Source organism: Doryrhamphus excisus, chromosome 2 (genome assembly GCF_030265055.1).
Source record: "Doryrhamphus excisus isolate RoL2022-K1 chromosome 2, RoL_Dexc_1.0, whole genome shotgun sequence".
In the NCBI taxonomy this organism is placed as follows: Eukaryota; Metazoa; Chordata; class Actinopteri; order Syngnathiformes; family Syngnathidae; genus Doryrhamphus; species Doryrhamphus excisus.
In genome coordinates, this window is record NC_080467.1 from 11,807,199 (window position 1) to 11,829,184 (window position 21,986).

General features: G+C 42.3%; 1 protein-coding gene and 1 pseudogene across 1 annotated transcript; both read right to left on the reverse strand.

The window, feature by feature from the left end:
• Positions 1 to 469: 469 nt before the first annotated feature.
• On the reverse strand, positions 470 to 15,733 carry rab11fip1b (RAB11 family interacting protein 1 (class I) b). Its single transcript, XM_058058224.1, has 6 exons — positions 15,247 to 15,733; positions 6,011 to 6,429; positions 3,668 to 5,861; positions 1,329 to 1,970; positions 1,146 to 1,239; positions 470 to 1,076 (listed from the first exon to the last, which is right to left on the reverse strand). The coding sequence occupies exons 1-6, from the start codon at positions 15,585 to 15,587 to the stop codon at positions 879 to 881; spliced, it is 3,888 nt and encodes a 1,295-aa protein (XP_057914207.1). The 5' UTR covers positions 15,588 to 15,733; the 3' UTR covers positions 470 to 878.
• Positions 15,734 to 16,494: 761 nt separating this feature from the next.
• Positions 16,495 to 21,225, reverse strand: LOC131107839 (glycerol-3-phosphate acyltransferase 4-like; annotated as a pseudogene).
• Positions 21,226 to 21,986: the final 761 nt, after the last annotated feature.

A 21,986-nucleotide genomic window follows, 5' to 3' on the forward strand; every position in this document is an offset into this window, starting at 1 on the left:
TGTGTGAAGGTATAAATACTAAAATAAAAATATAAAAATGTTAGAAGACATATTACAAGAATAAAACGTGATTTTACAAGATTTTCTTTTTCATATTTTATCACTTTTTAACTTTTCAACTCTTAACATTAATAGCCTAAGCAATAATATTTAACTCTAAGAAAAAAAAACATAAAACTCAACTTACCAGAACCTAAATTTAGTATTTTTTTTCAGTGCGGTGTGGTGTCCTTCAACAAATGAACTAAATCATTATAACTCTGTTTTTTCACATCGTGTTATTTAAAATCTTGATGGTGACCTTGTTTTTTAACATTGCAACTATAATCATATTGATCTGAATGGGAAAATATTCAAATTAAAAACATTTGCACCATGAACAAAAACACCAAGTAAATTTCTTAAGCCTTTGTTTGAACAATAGTCCATTTATAATATTCAAATAGACAATAAAAAACTAAAACACAGTTGTAGTAATAAGGACATTGGCACTTTGTTTTGCATAGTTTAATACTTCATCAGTGTAAAAATTGCAATTCTGCAAACAGAGTAAAGTGCTTTTTTGGGGGGGAAATCAAGTAAACGTTTAACAATCAGTGCAAGAAGGCGTGTCGGTAATATGTAACAGCTGCATAGTTTTAAACATACAAAAGGCAAGTCTTACACTGAAGACAAACAATTGCAATTGAAACGGCAATTAATGTTGGCATCATTCAGGTTGTCATTAAATCAGCACTGCTTATATAAAGCAAAATATCTGGAATGTAAATAAGATTTAGAAAGAGTATCTTTGTACTAATTAACATATTTGGAAATGATTCTATGATGCAGGTGTACAGTATAAAATGACATTCATGTGCAGGTGCTGCAAATCCACTTTAGGCGACTTTCTTCAGCGACATGAGAATGCTGGGTTTCTCTTCCATGACACGCACGAGTAAATTGTCGATGTATTGCTCCAGCTCTGCTATTTTTTTATCTTTCTGCTGCAGCTGGCTCTCCTGTTTTACGACCAGGGAGATGAGTTCATCCTTGGTAAGCATGGAGTACGGCCCCTTTGCATCGCTTTCTTTTACCTGCAGAAACACACAATAAATACATGCAGTGCAATTTTCCAGCCTATTTTAAACGATACTGGAGGATACCTTTGTTTTCTCCTGAGCTTCACCAACAGTTTCTCTTTCTGTGGCTGAGACAGGATTCTGTTCCTGAGAAGTGAGGGGTTTCACAGGATGGAGTCTGCAAAAAAAAAATAAAGTATTTCATTTTGTTATTATGACACATATTGACACTTAATCCACACATAAAGCAAAGCATAACCACCTCACCTTCGTAATGCTGGAGGAGGCACTTCCTTCTTCACGCTTTCTTCCTCCACTGCAGGCTGCTTTGGTCCACACTCTTTCGGCAGACTCTCCTGGTTTGACAAAGCTTGGTCGTCCTCATGTGTAGTGTCGATGTGGTCAAGGTTCTGTTTATTATTTGGTGTGCTTTGTATAGCTGCAAGGGTCTTCGCCGGTGGTGCGGGTGCACGGGCCTTGGAGGATCTGACTTTGGTTTCATATGCTACATTAGAAGTTTGGGACATAGGTGGCGGCCGTGACACTGAAGTGGACTCATGAGTGGATGCTGCATCATCGTCGTCGTCTTCATCTTCAAATGGATTTAAGCTAGCTGGGACAGTCCTTGGTTCGGAGTTAGGTATTGAAGGAGCTGGACGTTTAGCGTGTTTGGCTGCTGAGGAAGTCCCACTGGTGTTGTCTTTTGCATTTGGGAGAGATCTGCTCTGAGGTGGGACACTGGCTGTTTTCATCTCTTTGTCTTTATTCTGCTTGGCCATCAGCACCAGCTGACGTGTCGGCCCATCCTGCTCTCCTTGACTAGGTCTCTCCCCTTGCGTCCTACATGGAGGTTGGGGAGCTGGTCGCTTCTTTTCGTCCACGGAAATGGTTTTGCTTCCCACTCGATGGCTGGAATAAAGAGAACCAGTGTAAGGCAATAAGGCAGGGGTCTCAAACACGCGGCCCGCGGGCCCACTAGTTTGAGGCCCCCGCCTTGATATGAAAGTTTAATGTTAGTGCGGCCCACGCAAGTTTGACATGGATGCTGTATGGTATCATGTACCCAGAAAAAATTATTACGTTTGATTAATGTTCATGTTAAAGGTTAAATAACTGTTAATAGTTATCCTCCCTATCTGTGTGGAAGTGGTAAGTTTTTGGCTATTTAAGTTTAATGGAAATAACTTGAAGACTACCGTTTAGGTCGCTAGTTCTCTAGTTTGCGAGTTAGCATGTGTCTCAAGACCCTGCAGTTGCGCAATATGTTGTAAATAAAAAGAGTATAAATGTGACTATAGTCGCGTTTTGTCATGTCTACAGGGCTCTAATAATGCTTTGTTAATTTTAATATGAAAAAAATAATTTGTCTACCCACCAACTATGTGGTTTCTTAAGTTTTTATTATTTGCTGTTTTATTATTATTATATTTATTTAAACCTGATGCGGCCCAGCCTTGCCCAGACCCTAGTTCCAGTGGCCCCCAGGTAAATTGAGTTTGAGACCCCTGCAATAAGGTTTTCATTCATGATAGGCTCATACAAGTACTCCACAGCATTCATATTAACACTTCTGTTAGGTGGCGGTTATCATCAATAACTGGTGGGAGGATTTATAAATATGACACACATATTGCGCTTTCAATTCAAGTAATTTTGGAGCTCACTCATATTGCTCTACAGCGTAGGTTAACCTAAGTGTCGCCTCGCATGCAGGGTGAAGGTGATCAATAACTGGCAGGAGGAGTGAATGCATGCTTTCTACAATTGTTGTTATGTTATGCAACGGCACGAGAGGGACAACATGCTAGATCAAGTGTGAAACACAACTGAGCATTACTACAGTTTTTGATGCAAATATTGTGCAAAATTGTGTAGATTGTAGAAATAAATGTATGCAAAAAAGCTGTCTTCGGGCGAGAGGCATAGTACACCCTTGACTGGTCGCCAGCCAATCACAGGGCACATATAGACAAACAATGTCTGGAATGTGGGAGGAAACCGGAGTACCCGGAGAAAACCCACGCATGCACGGGGAGAACATGCAAACTCCACACAGAGATGGCCGAGGGTGGAATCGAACTCAGGCCTCCTAGCTGTGTGGCCTGCACGTTAACCACTCTTCCACCATGCAGAGCTGTAGGCAATTATTTAACTTAAACTTAATACAGTTTTTGGTCAGAGGCCAATGTGTTTCCCGGCTTAAAGACAGCTCGGGCATAAACATGACACCTCTACACGATACTCTAACGAGGTCAGACAACTCACCGAGCCACAAAGCTACACTCAGCCATGCAATTGTCACCGAAGCTGTCATGGTTTGGATTACGTTGCCATGGCAAAAGGATGTAACCTAGACGAGGAAGTCATGTAAATGATGCTGATATATCGCTTTCATCCTACACTCACAACTTCCTCCTGTGTTTATCTTCCTGTTCAAAAGATCAATTAACTAAATTAAATCCAATTATTCACTGATTATTCCTTTTCTTATTATATTCAATGGTAGTTCCATGAGGCCACTGTATTATGGATTTTTTTATATTTTAAACATATATAGGGTTACAAGGAACAATGTATGCTAGAAGTGCCACTGTGTGGAAACTGACCTTTCCAAGATGGCGGTGTCAGTGTCCAGTGTGCTGCCCTTTGACCCGGAAGACAAGTTAGGAATTATGTCATCATTATGAGAAACATCTTCATCAAATGGATTGGTGGAAGGAATGCGTTCAAGACTCTCGGCAGCTTCTCTTCTCCTCCTCTCCTCCATCATGTCTTTTTTGTCCTTCCTCTTCCGCTCCTCCTCCGGTTTCCTCTCTTGTTCCTTCCCATTTCTTTCCTCCACCACTTTCCTCTCGTCTTCTTCATTCCTCACCCTCTCATCGACTTCCCTTCTACTTGCTTCCTCCATCTTTTTTCTTTCTTCCTCCCTTTTTCTCCTCTCTTCCTCCTCGTTCCTCCTTTCCTCTTCAAGTTGTTCCTGTTGTCTTCTCATCCTCTCTTGTTCATCCTGTCTTGCCATTGCAATCCTTCTCTCCTCCTCCTCCAACCTCTTTTCTTCAGCAAGTTGTTCTTCCTGTCTTCTAATCTCCTCTTCCTGTTGTTTCATTTTCTCCTCCATCCTGGTCCTCTCCTCTTCCTCCGCTCTCCGATTCTCCTCTAATGCTAACCTTTCAAGCTCTTCTTGTCTTCTCGTCCTCTCCTCTTCCTTCTTTCTTTCCTTCTCTTCTTCCTCCAGTCTCCTCTTCTCCTCGGCTAATCTTTCTCGCTCTTCTTCTTGCCTCCTCATTCTCTCTTCTGTTTCCTTCCTCTCCTTTTCTTCATTCCTCATCCTTTCTTCCTCCTCTCTCACCCGTTCCTCTTCCCTCTTCATCCTCTCTTCTTCCTCTTGTCTCCTTAGCTCTTTTTCCCGTCTTGCGATTCTCTCATCTTCCTCCTTTCTTGCCTTCTCCTCATTCCTTTTTCTCTCTTCTGCCATCCTTCTATGTTCCTCTGCTGCTCTTTCCAGCTCTTCTTCTTTCCTGATCTTCTCCTCTTCCTCCCGTCTTGCTTTCTCGTCATTCCTTCTCCTCTCGTCCTCTTCCCGTCTCCTCTTTTCCTCCGCTAGTCTTTCCTGCTCTTCTGCTTCTTGTCTTCTCATCCTCTCGTGTTCCTCCTTCCTGGCCTTTTCTTCATTCATCATCCTTTCTTCTTCCTCCTTTTTCAACCTCTCTTCATTCCTCTTCCTCTCCTCTTCCTCCAGTTTCTTCATCTCCTCTGCTGCTCTTTCCAGCTCTTGTCTTCTCTTTTCCTCTTCCTCCCTTCTTGCCTTCTCGGCATTCCTTCTCCTCTCATCCTCTTCTTGTCTTCTCATCTTCTCTTGTTCCTCCTTCTTGGCTTTTTCCTCATTCATCATCCTTTCTTCTTCCTCCTTTTTCAACCTCTCTTCATTCCTCTTCCTCTCCTCTTCCTCCAGTCTCTTCATCTTCTCTGCTGCTCTTTCCAAATCTTCTTGTCTTCTCATTCTCTCTTGCTCCTCCTTCCTTGCCTTTTCCTCATTCCTTCTCTGTTCTTCTTCTGCCAGTCTCCTATTTTCTTCTGCTAGTCGTTCCTGCTCTTCTGCTTCTTGTCTTCTCATCCTCTCTAGTTCCTCCTCCTTGGCTTTTTCTTCATGCATCATTCTTTCTTCCTCCTCTCTCAACTTCTCTTCATTCCGCTCCCTCTCCTCTTCCTCCAGTCTCTTCATCTCCTCTGCTGCTTTTTCCAGCTCTTCTTGTCTTCTCATTCTCTCTTGCTCCTCCTTCCTTGCCTTTTCTTCGTTCCTTCTCTGTTCTTCTTCTTCCAGTCTCCTCTTTTCCTCTGCTAGTCTTTCCTGCTCTTCTTCTCTTATCCTCTTTTCATCCTCCTTTCTCAACTTCTCCATATTCCTCCTCCTCTCCTCTTCCTCCTCCTCCTCTAATCGGTCCCGTTCTTCTTCACGTCTCATTCTCTCCTTCTCTTCATCAAACCTGTCAATCTTAGCATTCCCATCTTCCAAATCCTCCTCTTCCTCTTCCCAGGTTGTGTACTGCCTAATTGCAGGAAGCGAATCAACTGACGGGGGTGAGCTTTCCGGAACATCTTCCATGGACCCGTGGCCTGAGCTGGCCAGACTGAAGCTGGATCCGACACGAGTGGCGCGAGGAGGAGGTTCCTCACAGTAAACATGGCTGCCGTTGATGCACAGGTTGCTTTTGTCGACAGAGGAGTGTTTCTGACCGAATGGATCTTTGCTGTCCGAGCTGCCTGAGCGCTTATGTTTCATGAACTTGAACTTCTTTTTACCTAGGAGGAGTCGGAAAGGGAGAAGTGAAGCGCAGACTTCCACCATACATGTAGACAAGAAACCTTTTTTTTTTACGTGGCACAATGGAAGGTATTCACGTCTCAATTACAAATGGTACAGTCCTACATGAACCTAAAACAGCACTGACCTTCCGAGGCATCCACATTAAGACCAGAAGACAAGCTGCCGCTCAGTGAGGAGTTCTTGGCAGGCAGCACCGACATGGACTGTGACATGTTCCTCTGCAGGTTGGACTTGTGAGAAAACAAAGTCTTTAACTTTTGCTTCTTCTTCTTCTCCTCTTTGCCTGCAGCTGACTGGCCGTCATCCTCCTCTTCCTCGCTGTCGGTCAGAACCTGCTTGAAGGACGGCGCCGCCACCTGATCCAATTCTTTTTTCTTACCACGGACTTTGTCCTTCAGTTTGCCCAGGCGGGAGCGAGGTTTGCCCGCGGCAGAGAGGTCAAACATGCTGGCTGTCATGTTGTTCCTCAAAAACTGGATGTCCACGAGGACCTCTCCTCTGTCTTTGTCCACCTTGCCCGTCTTGTCCAATAACTTGAACCACCTTGACAGCAGACATTGAAAGATAGAATTCATTAGTATAGACGGCAGAATATCCTAAATCAGGGGTCTCAAACTCAATTTACTTGGGGGCCACTGGAGCTAGGGTCTGGGCGAGACTGGGCCGCATCAGGTTTTCCAAAAAAAAAGAAAAACGCATTTATTAAAAACAGAAAAATGAATAAACTTTGCTTTTGTTTCGATTTTCTCCAAGAAAAGCTCTGATAAAACATTCCACTGTTCTCAAATATCTTACTTTTTATTTTTCTACACAAAATAAGATGAAAGATAAATAAACAAATCAAGAATAAAGAAAATCAATCAGTAATAAATAAATATAATAATAATAATACGGCAAATAATAAAAACTTAAGAAACCACATATAGTTGGTGGGTAGACAAATTATTTTTTTCAGATTAAAATTAACAAAGCATTATTAGAGCCCTGTAGACATGACAAAACACGACTATAGTCACATTTATACTCTTTTTATTTACAACATATTGCGCAACTGCAGGGTCTTGAGACACATGCTAACTTGCAAACTAGAGAGCTAGCGACCTAAACGGTAGCCTCCCAAGTTATTTCCTTTAAACTTAAATAGCCAAAAACTTACCACTTCCACACAGATAGGGAGGATAACTATTAACAGTTATTTAACCTTTAACATGAACATTAATCAAACGTAATATTTTTTTCTGGGTACATGATACCATACAGCATCCATATCAAACTCGCGAGGGCCGCACTAACATTAAACTTTCATATCAAGGCGGGGGCCTCAAACTAGTGTCCTGCGGGCCACATTTGGCACGCGGGCCGCGTGTTTGAGACCCCTGTCCTAAATGCTCAAATTAATACTTCTATTCAATTAACCACATGTAGTCAATCACCAGATGTGATCAAGAACAGCAAATAACAACTGTGGCGCTGCATTGGAAGTAACAGCAGCTTTATCCATCTCTGCATGCACTTTAAAACACTGCCACTCAATATCGGCTGGCCAGTTTGCTCCTTATCATAATTACAACATTGGTTGTATTGCAGCTATTTTGTGCAATATACGTTTCCACAGAGAGCACCATTTGTACTTTCCACTTTCTCATGCACTAAAAAAAATGTGGGCAACAAAAAGTTTTTTACTTTCTCCGAGGTTCTTGGAAAAATTTAACCCCACCACAAGGCAAACGGAAAATGACTTCATAGGAAAGTTTTTCGAAAATACAAATACAACTGACCAGTCTTGTGGAGAGTTTAGTATGAATGCTTTGACTGTATGGTGACTGCATGATAGTCCCGAGACGATCATAGCAAAGTTATTCAGAGTATTTTAAAAACAGTATAACAGTAAGTGAATGCTGCATGCTGAAGAGGGGTTTCAGGGAAAAAACAGTTACAAAACATAAGTTAGAATCAGCATAAATAGTGCTTATCAAGCATAAATTCGGGGTCAGCAGGATTCCTGAGGAAATGAGGAAAGCACTTGTGTGTGTGTGTGTGTGTGTGTGTGTGTGTATCCATGCAGGGGTCTCTTTGGTATTTCCATGCTGCAGGCCATCAAACCCCCAGTGCAGGAAAAATATGCCTTGAAAACAAACAGACGCGGATGAAATGTGCAAGGTTTATGTTTATGGATATACAGTATACATATATATATATATATATATATATATATATTTTTTTTTTTTAATCTTATCTCATTCTTGTAGCTAGAACTCTGAGACTCATTGTCACTCTCTCACAAACTGCATGCTCAAATGTAACAGTGATGAATCTGCAGGACCAACAAGTATATTGCATAACACATCAGCAACAGAACCAATGTTGTAATAGTGGTCAGGAGCAAACTGCTCAGTCGGCATTAATACCGATGAGGAGTCTATTGTAACAACACTGCATGAGCACACATTAAAATAATTTTTTTAAGGGGGTTGCCTACAGCCACAGCTCTACATGTTTTTCGACTGGCTCTAATTAGACAACCCAATTGGAAATTATTTGGGCATAGTTACAGGCTATAAACACTGAATTTGTTGGTAGTTACAAAACGACTACATGGATCCCACGTGGACGTGTCAAAAAGAGAAGTGAACTCCTTCTGTTAAAGCGCAAAGGAAGTTACCAAAATGTCCGTGTCGTCTTTTCTTGAAGCCTACCGGATAACAATGGCTTAAAGCTGACTAATCGGACTCAACATTGTCAACAAATATTCGCCTTTAGTGCACACACACACACACATCCTTTCTTGTGCACTAAAGATAAGACAATGAAGACCTCTCTTATCACTTCACACAGCTGTGTGAGTGGGAGAAGAGCAAGTCAGCAGTGATAAACGCCCGTGCAGCACTGGTGGACGGACCTTATCAGATCATCAGTGTTTGAAGTGAAGTCCTAGTCACCAGAGACAGGGTGGGGGGGATCTATTGAAGATTCTCATAAATAAAAAAAAAACACTGCTTGAGTCTAAACTAATGTGGAGGCACATGATGCACATCAGAACATAATTTTAAGCTCACACATTCGACTGCTTTTAACAAAGTTAATTAGAGGGGCTACAATAGTGTATCGGATGTACTTTGTCCAAAATCTAGCCTTTGTGTATCTGTAGCTTTAATGCTAATGTAAGATGAGATTTCTTTTTGTGAAGATTTGTTTTATTTGATAGATGGTTTTATTTTATTCTCTGACTTATTCAGATAAATGATTTAATTTCCTTAAAGGTAAAATTCAAATACCAGAGAGTTCAAGAGTATGTGCTACATAATTTGATGCACCTCCCCTTTAAGCTCAAGGATAGTTGAGATCACGGGATGTAAAGTGACCAATCGTTTTTCGCTATGTTGAGAGTGCAAAGTTGTTGTTGTCCTTCTGACCATGAAGAGATTAAAGTAAGTGAGAAACGGAGAAAGGTTGTCCCCGTGCTTTCCGTAACCCACGCCCGTGAGTATTCCAGCTTATCAAGTTAAGGCTGGAAGACGGCAGCGTTACACTGGTGGCAGCGGCTTTGTGGAGTTTCTACGTGTTGCCGGGGTTTACCGAAAACGAGCGAACTGCGTGTCTTGTTGCTGGCGCCGGAGTTTTTTTTTCTTCGCCTCGTGGCTGTGGACTGCTCCTGCTAACGTGTAGCTAACGTTTGGATGGCGACTCGGTCTGTGTACCAGCGGGAAGAAAAGTGACTACTGGAACTGTTCATCAAGATACGTGCAAGTACATACGTTTGTGAGTAACACAGCTAGACGTCGTGGATGGACCTGTGCTTTTTCCTGCTCTCTGTGGATTTTGGCGCTGCTCATGTGTGTCGCCGATGAACCTGTCTACCTGAGACGGATGGTAAAGTCGTTCACCCATTTCTGTGGTTACTACAGCTTTCAAGTGGAACTGCCTAGCTCTTAGAAGCTAAGACAATTCAGAAACATGTGCCCATTTTGAACTTTGCTGCATTTTTGCGAGTTTTAAAAGTACATGCTGTAACTTAAGAAGCTATGGCCAGTAACAATTCTTTTTGGAATGAACTGCCTTTTCATCCTGGTCCTACCCATGTCATACCACAGTATTGTAAGGGAGATTTCCCCCATATTTTCATGGGAGATGGAAGAGAGGATTTTTCTAAATGGTGCAGACGCTTTGAGGTTGCTGTGGAAGCTACTCCGAATTATGATGCAGACAGTTTGGCTAAACTGCTGCCCACACGCCTGGGTGGCGCTGCTTTTAGTTACTGGGATAGCCTGTCTGATGCAGAAAAATCTGACTATGCTGCGGTGAAAGACAAACTAAAAACTGTTTTTGGACAAACTACTTACCTGTCTACTTTTCAAAGTTATGTCAATGCTCGCACTCGCCAACCTGGTGAGGCCCTCCCAGTTTTTGCTGCTGACATTAGCCGATTAGTGGAGGAAGCTTTTCCCACATATGGACAAAATGCTAAGGATGGAGAAAAATTCAGACGCTTCATTGCTGGAATTGAACCGTATCTTCAGTTGCGTTGTCATGAACAGGGTGTGAAGACACTGGATACCGCTCTTCAGTTTGCACTACAGATTGAGGCTGCCCATCATGCTAGCAAGGTGTTTTCACCTCTGAACACTGTGCCAAATTTTTCTCAGTCCCCTTTCTCACCTGCTGTTCCTTCCTTCATGCCCACTCACCCTCCTGCATCTTCAACTGCTCTTGGTGTTTGCTCTGCCACCTCAAGTGACTTCCAGACAATGCAGAGAACACTGGAGAGACTTTCAGAAAAAGTGGAACATTTACAATTAGAGGTGCAACGGCAACGAAATGACATACGACACGACTCACCAGATTACAGATCTCGTCAGTGGCGCCCTACTCCTGATGGGGACAGATGCAACTGCCGTCACTATTCCCCAAACAGACACAGCTACAGAGATTCATCCTACGATAGATGCTCATCCCGTGGCACCTCCTACAGACCTCCAAGGCATGAAAGAGACCGGTACGACAGAAGGGATTCCTACACTCGTTCTGGATCAGCAGAGCGCCATGCACGTGGCTACAGCCCATCATCTAAAGACTACACACGCCATGGCCGCTCTCCTGAACGCCGTGAGGACAGACGTCCCTCTCATCGCTCTCCAAGTCCTGGACATGTGAGGTTCCATTCTCCTTCTTACCTCAGCTCGAACAAGGTAGCAATAATACACAAGGAAGGAAAGAAACACACAAATGCTGATGCTATGTCACGGATTCCCCTCGCCGGACAAGACCCAGTGGATCTGGAAGAAACAGCATCTCCTTCCCAACACAACCACTCCTCTTCTGCTGAACTTAACATGTCACTTCTGGACCCTAAGTTGTGTGATCTTCCTATACAATCTTCTTCAGTCACAAACATGACGGCTCAGGTTTGCTGTTCAGGGAAAGACACTGCTACTGTTCAGACAATTGACTCAGGTATGGACATGTTGCAAAGCACGCTTTCTAGCCAAGGAAATGACATTATGGCTAAACAACTTTCTGACCCTATTCTCTCTGACGTATATGAATGGGTACAGCACAACAGACGCCCATATCTCAGACATGTTGAAAGTAAGACTCAAAGAAAACTCTGGTGGCAATTTCCTAAACTTGTGCTTTATAATGACGTACTTTGTCGAAAGGCTCACACAGCCCCAGGACAGCCAGTTGTCTATCAAGTACTGATTCCACCCTCACTCATCACAGAGACTATGAACATTCTCCATGGCAATCCTTGCTCTGGTCATTACAGTGCTGAGCGCACATTCAAGAAAGCCCTGTCTATGTGCTATTGGCCGAGCATGAGGACTGACATAGATAACTTTTGTGATATGTGTTCAACCTGTGAAGCTTACAGGAAGCCTGTGCCACGACACAGAGCACCCCTGCAATCCATTCAAGCTGAAAGACCATTCCAGTTTGTGTGCACTGATATCACTGAGCTCCCACTCACCTCAGGTGGACATAAGTATGTACTCGTAGTTCAAGATCATTTTACCAAGTATGTAAATGCTTTCCCCATGTCAGATCAGACAGCTGCTACCGTAGCACAGCTACTTTGTGAGAGATACATTACTGAACATGGAGTTCCGGAAGAGCTGTTTTCAGATCAGGGCCGACAATATGAATCAGACATCATTCACGCAATGTGTCAGAGACTGAACATTAAAAAGAAAAGGACTTCACCATACCACCCCCGTGGAAATGGGATGGTTGAAAGATTTAATAGGACTTTAAAGGAACAGTTGGCTAAACTTGTTCATCAAAATGGTGGTGAATGGGACCACTATTTGCCAGCAGTGGTTCTCTCCTTCAACTCTACCCCACACTCCAGCACTGGATACTCACCGTATTTCCTTGCTCATGGTAGAGAGCCTCGTGTTCCTGCAAATGTTGATCTTGCTACGCCAACAGTATCATGGTCTCCACAGAACTACGGATCAGAACTGGTAAATCGTCTGGACACGGTTTTCCAAGCTGTTCGCGCTCATCGTGAGGAGCAGAGACTCAAGCGTGAGTATTATTTCAACAAACGTGTCAAGTTTAATCCCTATCAATCAGGAGATCTGGTATGGATGGATGATCCCACTACACAGAGAAAGAAACTTGACCCAAACTGGACTGGACCTTACAAAGTTGTCTCATCAGACAACAATGGACTTGTCTACAAACTCTTGGATCTGAGACACCCTCTAGCTAGATCAAAAATTGTTCATTATGATAGGTTGAAGCCTTATCGATCTTCTTGGGATACTGCTTCAGCACCTGTGTCTCAAGTTGTGAGTCAGATGCCTATGGACGCTCTGCCAAGGTATACAGCACTATCTGGTTCACTTCCCATACACACAAGACCAGCTGACATTGAACAGGCTTCTGCCCCTGTCTGCCCCTCTGTTCCCCTGCTGCGTAGACCTTCAGGTCGGGTCTCGCAAGTCCGCACACAACAGAACCAATTGACTGACACTGCTACCACGGTGCCTTTTCAGACATGTTCTGGTGGCCCGCTAATGACTCGTTCAGGTCGTACAGTTCGCCGACCACAGAGACTCTTGCAGTAAACACATAACTGCACGCTCACATGAGTACGGATAATTCAGGTGAATGTGTGATGGGGGGGAAATATGTTTAAGCATATGGTGAATATTTGGCATTGGTTACAGGATGAGTTCACCAGTTATTTCTGTTCATGTGCCTGTTGAGATGTGCACTTATTTCCATTTGCCCTGCAGTTATTAAGAACGTGTAATATTGGTGTTTACTTTTCAGGTTGAGATGAGATTTCTTTTTCATGACATTTTGAAATGAGGACATTTCATTTGAAGAAGGGGAAGAATGTAAGATGAGATTTCTTTTTGTGAAGATTTGTTTTATTTGATAGATGGTTTTATTTTATTCTCTGACTTATTCAGATAAATGATTTAATTTCCTTAAAGGTAAAATTCAAATACCAGAGAGTTCAAGAGTATGTGCTACATAATTTGATGCACCTCCCCTTTAAGCTCAAGGATAGTTGAGATCACGGGATGTAAAGTGACCAATCGTTTTTCGCTATGTTGAGAGTGCAAAGTTGTTGTTGTCCTTCTGACCATGAAGAGATTAAAGTAAGTGAGAAACGGAGAAAGGTTGTCCCCGTGCTTTCCGTAACCCACGCCCGTGAGTATTCCAGCTTATCAAGTTAAGGCTGGAAGACGGCAGCGTTACACTAATGAGCTGTGTTTGTATGCGAGTGTACTGTATGTCTCCAATATGCGGCATTGTGTCGTTTATCCACCTTTTAACGACAATGTAGCTTTAAGGGGTGGGACAGGAAGAAGCAAACGTTAGCTACAGCGCCAAGATTACACCCACATTTTAACAGCAACCTGAAAATAAACAATTAGAAACACAAATCTGTCCACTTTATCTGCTGATAGGAAGTTGCACATCAACATCAATGTGAATGGAGGTCATAAAAAATGTTGATAGTCGCCATTATCCATATTATTGCACTTAATGTCAAAGTCCAGCATTGCGTCGGCTCACTTGTAGGTTCCATTTAACGCAACTATTAACGTGTGTAACATATGGACTCACTCACTGTAATACTAAATGTTTCTTTGATATTGCATTGTAAGACGGTGCGAGTGCTATAGCAGCGCCAAGGAAGTTCTGCTGTTTTTGCCAGAGAACCTGACCTTGCGGGCCATCACTGTTTATTTTTCACTGATAAAGCTGCCAGGAATGCGAGGCCACAGGCGAATTTAAACCTCAGAGGAAAGGTGCATGCATGGACTGAGGGGAAAAAAAAAATACCAAAAAACGGCAGCTAATGTCTGACAAATGAAAGAACATGCAAGTCCGAAGCAGAAGGGAGGCTGGTACGCTGTAGTCACATGGTAGGAGCATAAACTACTTACAAGCAGCTTAGCATAACAACACTCTCCATTCTTAACTAACATTTAGCTGATCGGGCCTGTGTTGCTATTTTAACATACTTCCATCCAGCCTGGGGATGATATACTTATATGCTATGTTTACTTCATATGTCTCCTCTTTATAAACTCAAAATATACTAAAATTATCAATACAATACATCATTTAATGCTTTTTAATGATTAGGCTTACAGTTGTAACCCTTTTATTATTAAATATGCAGTATACCGGACTTAAAAAAAGTTTTCCATCATGACTGGAAACCAGTCTCTCTCCCATGAAGTCAGCTGGGATAGGCTCCAGCATACCACTGTGACCCTAGTGAGAATAAGAAAATGGATGGATGGAAGTTTCCCATCATAAAAACTGCATAAGATGAATTCATTCATTCATTCATTTTCTACCGCTTTTCCTCATGAGGGTCGCGGGGGTGCTGGAGCCTATCCCAGCTGTCTTCGGGGGAGAAGCGGGGTACACCCTGGACTGGTCGCCAGCCAATCACAGGGCACATATAGACAAACAACCATTCACATTCACATTCATAGCTATGGACAATTTGGAGTCGCCAATTAACCTAGCATGTTTTTGGAATGTGGGAGGAAACCGGAGTACTCGGAGAAAACCCACGCATGCACGGGGAGAACATGCAAACTCCACACAGAGATGGCCGAGGGTGGAATTGAACCCTGGTCTCCGAGCTGTGAGGTCTGTACACTTTTGTTAATTGTTCAATTAATTATCAGTTATGTTAAAACTATTGCCTATATTAAAGTACTGTATTTTTAAACGTGTATTTTGTATTGAAACATGCATAGCTATAAAGATAATAAACATGGTTACCCTTCCGATTGTATTTACTAGATTTGCTCATTAGATGGAACTACTTGTCCGTCTTAAAGTGGAATGCCCTCAGTCCCTAAATAGTGTCCTTACTCGGTCTTGTCGCGGGTCTTGTCCTCACTGAGTTGCAGCAAGTTGATAACGGCCTGGCCCAGCAACTTGTCCGGACCAACCAGAGCCCTGTGAAGGACGTGTACATGCAGCGTGGCTCTCTCCCCTCCCGCTCCGTGCTGAGGCAGCTCGAAGACGGCTTCCTCCTTCCAGACCGGCGCCACGCTCTTCTCCACCACGGAGGTCTGGTACTTATCCTTGCCCACTTGCATGAGCGCGTAGGCATCGTTGGTGCCGCCTTTGCCCTTCGCCCTCAGGCCACGGGCTTGAAGGACCGTCACCTGGACGCTGGTGGGACACCACGGCTGATCCAGGAAGGACATTCTGGCGGCTTAAGCCACGAGACCTAATGGATCGATGGAGAGCAGCGAGGAAGACAAGTTCTCGTGCTGTAAACCCGACTGGAAGGAACAGCGTGGTGGGCGTGGTTAGGGAGCAGGAGGGGGTTGGGTTTATCAAAGTCACGCCCCCAGAATTAACAGGTTACTTCGATTGGAATGAGTTACACCTGATAAAACTGTTACAAGATAAAGCACAATTACCAGCATTAAAGTTTTTTTTATAAATAGTTGTCAATGGCATTGTTTATTTACATTTTAGAAATAGCATAGCGAGTTAGATAGACTAGACGTGCTCGATTCCTACAGACCCACGGGAACAGCCACGGCATAAACAAACTGCTCAGTTGCTAGCTAACCAGCTAGCTAGCTAACTAGCATAAATAGTTCGACAGTTGAAGAAGTTGGAAGTTAATAAGCATTGATAGAGAGACAGTTAAAAACACAAACAGCTAATTATATACTAGTGAACGATATTATTGGTTCTCCAATGGTAGGTCGGGACCCAAAAGTGGGTCGCAGGGAAAAAAAATGTCCGTGAACGCACCTCACATTCTGTACTAATAATATTAAACGCAGTAGTGATGTTTGCTACAGCTTAGTGCTCCAATAAAGTAGTGACATAATTATGTGTAAATTCAACAAAATGGACATTGTTGTCTTGCACTTCGTCACCCGTCTGCTTCCTGGTGACAGGTTCACAGACGTTTATATATAGAAGTCCTGAGCTAATTAGTGGCGTGACATAACCATGTGTTTACTTTTCTGTACTGGCCTAACAACAGCAACAGAAGCTTTTTTTTTACGTAACTTTAATATTAATTTGTATAATTCACATATTCTTCACATCTTTCCTGATGAACTGATTATGTGATGCATTCAATTGTAATCTGATGCATGTTCAAATGAAATAAAACCATTACCATTACCATTACCATTCCTCTGGCTCACCAGCAAGGACATTACTGTAAAGTTTTTGTTGTTCTTCTTTGAAAGTCTCCTTCACTTTGGTACGTTTAAGACCCCCGTCCCTGAAAAAAAAAACACATTTGATATAAATATCATATACTACTATGCTGTACTATACTGTACTACAGTAAGAGGAATTGTAACTCCTCACTCACCAAATGAGATCTACTAATCCTCCCTGTGCAGCGATGGCGGCTTTTACTCTATTGGCAAACTGTACTGCATCTTCTTCTTCCTTCACAATAATAACAATAACTGACGTGCAAGACTAAGTGAACTGCACAGACTTTTTGCATGCAGGTATCTTTAGATAAACAGAAGAAATACCTGTCTGTTCATAGGCGGCAGGTACCACACACTGCACATAAGTCGTATATGACATGTAGCTATGATGATACACACCCTCAGGAAAGATGAGGATGGGCTGTTTGGTTTTGTCAGCAACATGTTCCCCCAGCCTGGAACAGTCCATGTTCATTCTATTAGCCTGGATCGAACTCAATTTCAGCATTCACAACCCTGCAAATTATTTGTTATTTTTTGTCAAAATAAAAAATTTAAGACCACAGCCTTTAAAAACCAAAAGCTTAGCAAAAATGTGGATTAATTTGGTAATGGCCCCTTTGAATGCAGTCGGATTGTTGAGCTGCATAAGCAAGGCGTGCCGTTGTTGCTGAGGTCATTTGAAACTTCTTCAAAAGATCCTGAGGGTATATAGAAGAAGTAAAATCAAGTGGTAGACCCCTGAAAATGATTCATGCTTTTTCCTTCAATGGAATGATGTAGCGTCAGGTTGTGCAGGGGCGTCAAATGGAGATGTTGCAGGTGGTATCCATCATTATCACATACTACAGTATTAATTGGCCCTGTACCCTAGAAACCGCCCATGAATGATACGGGAAAAGGCCGAAATGATACTGTGTCAAAGCTCAGGGCAGTGATACTGATAAAATATAGAGTTTAACCATGTCCAGTATCAGCCCCCGTAGCTGTCCACTCAGAGCGCGCTGCTCTGGTATCGTGCCCGTGAAACAACCAATCAGAGAGCAGCACCCCCGGCACCCCCCGCGTATGATACTGACACTTGGGGGCATGATACCTGGCCTGATACCAGACAAACCATGTGATAACCTATAATGACCGAAGGCCCTCGTCTATGTGGTAACGACTGGCTTTTTCCAAAAGGACAAAGGACTTCATCCATAGCCTGACTCTTTTGGATCAGCCTGCGTGTTCCTCTGAATCCAAAATTGTACATCAGTTCCAGAGGGGGTTTGGGTTTTTTGAGCTATGATCTTGAACTTTTGATCATCTGATGAACAGCCTAGTTCAGTTTAATTGCTTACTCAGATTTTTTGTCTCACTCCAATGTCTTCTTTTTTGCATTGTGAAGCTCTACCTAGAGCATCCTTAAGCTCTAACACTGCAAAATGTCAATTCTTCCATTTTACAACTGGTATTAAAAGTGATGATGTTGTAGTTGCACCTTTTGGCCAGTAGATGTCTGTCTTTCATTTGGGCTCTGTCAAACCAGATGTGTGGGGAAGATCTCACCATGGCTTTCTGGATCATTCCCATCAGTCCACCATGCAGCTGTCCAACCTGAGGCAAGTTTACACAATGTTCCAACTAGCGTACACGTGCTTATGAATTCATATGGACGGGGAATGTTGCTGTACCAGGGAGTAGCATCCATCATTGGCCAAGATGATGACATCAATGGGTGTTGTATGATTGGCTACACAAATACCACCACCTTTTGCTTTGTTCTCTCTGCAATGACACAAACACACACACACATTATACATATATACATACATTGTATGTACATTGTATTGTTGTTATACGAGAGAGATGGTTACCTGTTATGATAGGTGACAATGGCTGTGATGGATCGAGCACAGATGTGGTAACACATTCCATGTACCTTCTCAGTCAGGTAGACCCTCAACCTGAACGCACAGAAAGGGCGGCAGCACCTCAACGGAGCTAAATAGTAATACTTTTTATTCCCCATTCCAATGTAAACCCCCTTTTTTATCCCCTAACCCTATAAAGATGTACTATAAAACAGTACAGTACAGTATAATAGAGGGAATGTGAAACAGTACCCTCTAGTGGTTACTTACTCTCTATTTGGTAAACAGGCCATAATGGTGGTGAACAGGAAGAGCAGATTAATGCCAGTCACTGCAAGAGTCAACCTGCAGAGAAGGTTTTTAATCATTCATTCATTCATTCATTTTCTACCGTGGGGGGTGCTGGAGCCTATCCCAGCTGTCTTCGGGCGAAAGGTGGGGTACACCCTGGACTGGTCGCCAGCCAATCACAATGCACATATAGACAAACAACCATTGTTTTAAATCAAACTCCGAAATTTGGTCTTTCCTCACCTCAGAGGCAGCAGGAAACCATAGCGGATGAAGATCCCAGCACCCCAAAGGATGATGAGTCTCATGCTGATGTTGTGGAAGTTGTAGCTGCTCCTGGTCAAAAGGTTCCAGGTGTCCAGCTCCTGGGCCGAGAAGCGCTTGGTGACGTCATCATCTACGATGCTCTCCATGCCTCGGCAACAAAAGGAGAGGACGTCGGTCATCTTGAACTCGGGGGAACCGGCAGAGGCCCTCAGCTGCCGGAAAGATGACTTTTGGGCGATAATGCCAGCTGTGAGGGATGGAAAGGAAATATGAGTGTTAGCAATGAGACATGAATGCTGTATTGGAGTCATAGAAGTTTATACCATTCCTGGATGCTTTATCCACGAGATGGGTGTCCTTGGCGCACAGCTCCATTCAAATAAGAAATCAGACTTTTTTTTCTTAAAAATATATACAACTTTAATTACGTCTTCAAAAAACAGATGCCGTGTCAACCCCCTCAGGGAGCGTCAACATGACAGATGTCATTCCCAAGAGCAAAGAGCATGGTCCTTCCCTCCCCAGATTTAAAAGTCTCTACTGCAGCAACATGAGTCTAATCTCATCCCCCTGGGATAAAGACAGACAGAGGCTCGTCTCTCCGGAATTGAACAACATGGACTGTTGAAATAACGGCACAATACAGTGCAAATGGAACCGTGGCATTACAGTACAGTGATAACATGTTCATTAAGTCTTTTCATGTGCCGCACATCAGATGGATTACCGGTTGAGAATGCTTTTCATTGGCTTTAATTTCCTACATCATATCCAAATAATAATAATAATATATTATTAATTATTATTAATTAATATGATTAATTATCATATTATTATATTTTTAATATTATATATTAAAAATATAATAATAAGATATCAAAATAATAAACATAAAATATAAGTCGTCCAATAGTGTAATTGTCATCGCACGTACGAAAAAAAATTGAAGGGGAAAAAGACTTTACAAAACTTTACAAAACAATCTTTGCAAGACATAGCAAAAATTCTGATTTTTTTCATATTGTTGTTACTTTATTCCTGTGAATTTGTAATATTTTTCTTGAAATATTAAATACAAATATTGTCATTTTATTAGTCCTTAAATTCATTTTTTTTTCTCACGTGACACTTAATTCTTCTTAATTTACCAACTTTACACTCATAAAATGATTTTTAAAAAATTGAAATATTCTTACTTTATTCTTGCAAAATTTTAACTTTTTTTGCAGCTGTTTTCTCTAAAATATTATGACTTTATCCAATTTTGAGTTGTTGTTTTTTTACTCTGAATCTACTTCATTGTCAGTACAAATAAATACTTGTCTTGCCAAGTGACCACATCTACTACGATATCATTTTATTCTCTGCCGACTCCATTAATGCAACTGATTCACTAATTAACTAATTAAAAAGACTTCAAAGCTCACCTCAAAGATCCACAGAAGGGTCATCACATAAAGTCTGCGGATGCCAAAAGACACTCCAAATACAATAATGAAGATGCAGAGTAGCATCATGGCCACCAATGAACTACCAGGACCCCCACACAGCAACCTGTCAATCAAATCATGTAAACCGTGCCATGTAGTGTTCCTCTAGTGGCATCACTGAAAAGAAGAGCATAATTAGCTTTCAGATCAAATAGCTATTGTATCAATACCAAAAGTATCTGTATACATATAGGTAATACTAGTCTTGTATTTACTTATCGGTATTGATCGCCCCCATGTCGGAACAGCACAACAGAAGGGGGCTCTCCATCTGGAAGCCATACAGTAAGTAAGTGCTCTTGTTAGCAGCATGCTAAAGGTGCAAGAAGGCGGGTCTTCATAGCAGCAACAGGTAGCCAATGAGGGAGGCTTTAACTGCGCTGTGGGCTGAAAAGCTGCAAGAAGGCGGGTCTTCATAGCAGCAACAAGTAGCCAATGAGGGAGGCTTTAACTGCGATGTGGGCTGAAGGTAATCTGATTATTTTACAAGGTGCTAGAGCACCAAGAGAGGATGAGCGACAGAGAAAAGAAATAACTAAAAATAAATAAAACATCCAAAATGGCGATGTTGTGCTGATAGCACACACTGAAATTACATTTTAAATTAAAAGTAATGCAATTGGTGAATGTGATGGACTCAAAACACCAAAAATAACTACATTTTAAATGTTATTTACTTGTATTTCAACCGTGGTGAAGTTAGTTTTACGTTGGACGTTGGATATTCGCCTCCGTAGAAACGGCGGTCGTTCCCCTCACTGTGCCGGGCTGCTCTCTCCTGCTGCGGGGAGCTCACACGGAAGTCCCGCCCTCGGAACTGCTTGTTCTGACTAGGGACCGTCAATAAATTTCCATTAATTTCTATTCCATTGAAGAGTGTTTGCTTAAAAAATAAAAATCACACCATAAATTGATCCATAAAGGTGTTAAATAATTAGTCATACCCTAAAAACCTTTGGAACGCCGATTTTTAATTTTTTTATATTTTATTGGGCTTCATATGACCTTTTAACATGAAAAAAATGAAAGATTTTTTATTATAGCATGCAGGTCATGCTACCTTGGCACTTCAAATCACTTTATATTAATATTACGATGCATACCTTATACTCTGGGTGAGCTATTACCATACCATTAGCGCAGTTATAACAGATGGATTATTTGAGTTGTGTTCTCGCTGCAGTAAGGCTGTGTTGAACACAGCAGGTATAATCGCTCGGGAAAAACTTCCAGAGAGTATCATCTACACCACACCACATCACACAATACCTGAGACATTTATTATTTTCCCTTGCTGCCTTCAGGGAAAAGACACTGGTCTCTTTGCTCCAGGGCCACCAGACTGGTAGACAGCCGGTATCCTCAACGCAACTGTAACTGCTAAAGGGACACCATTTGTCGGATTGTTTGCATTGTCCCCAACTCATGTCCTGCTCTGCCCTGTCCAGCTAGCTGCTGAACTTTGGGTTACTGTGGTATTAATTTCTGCACAAACTATTGCTGGAGTA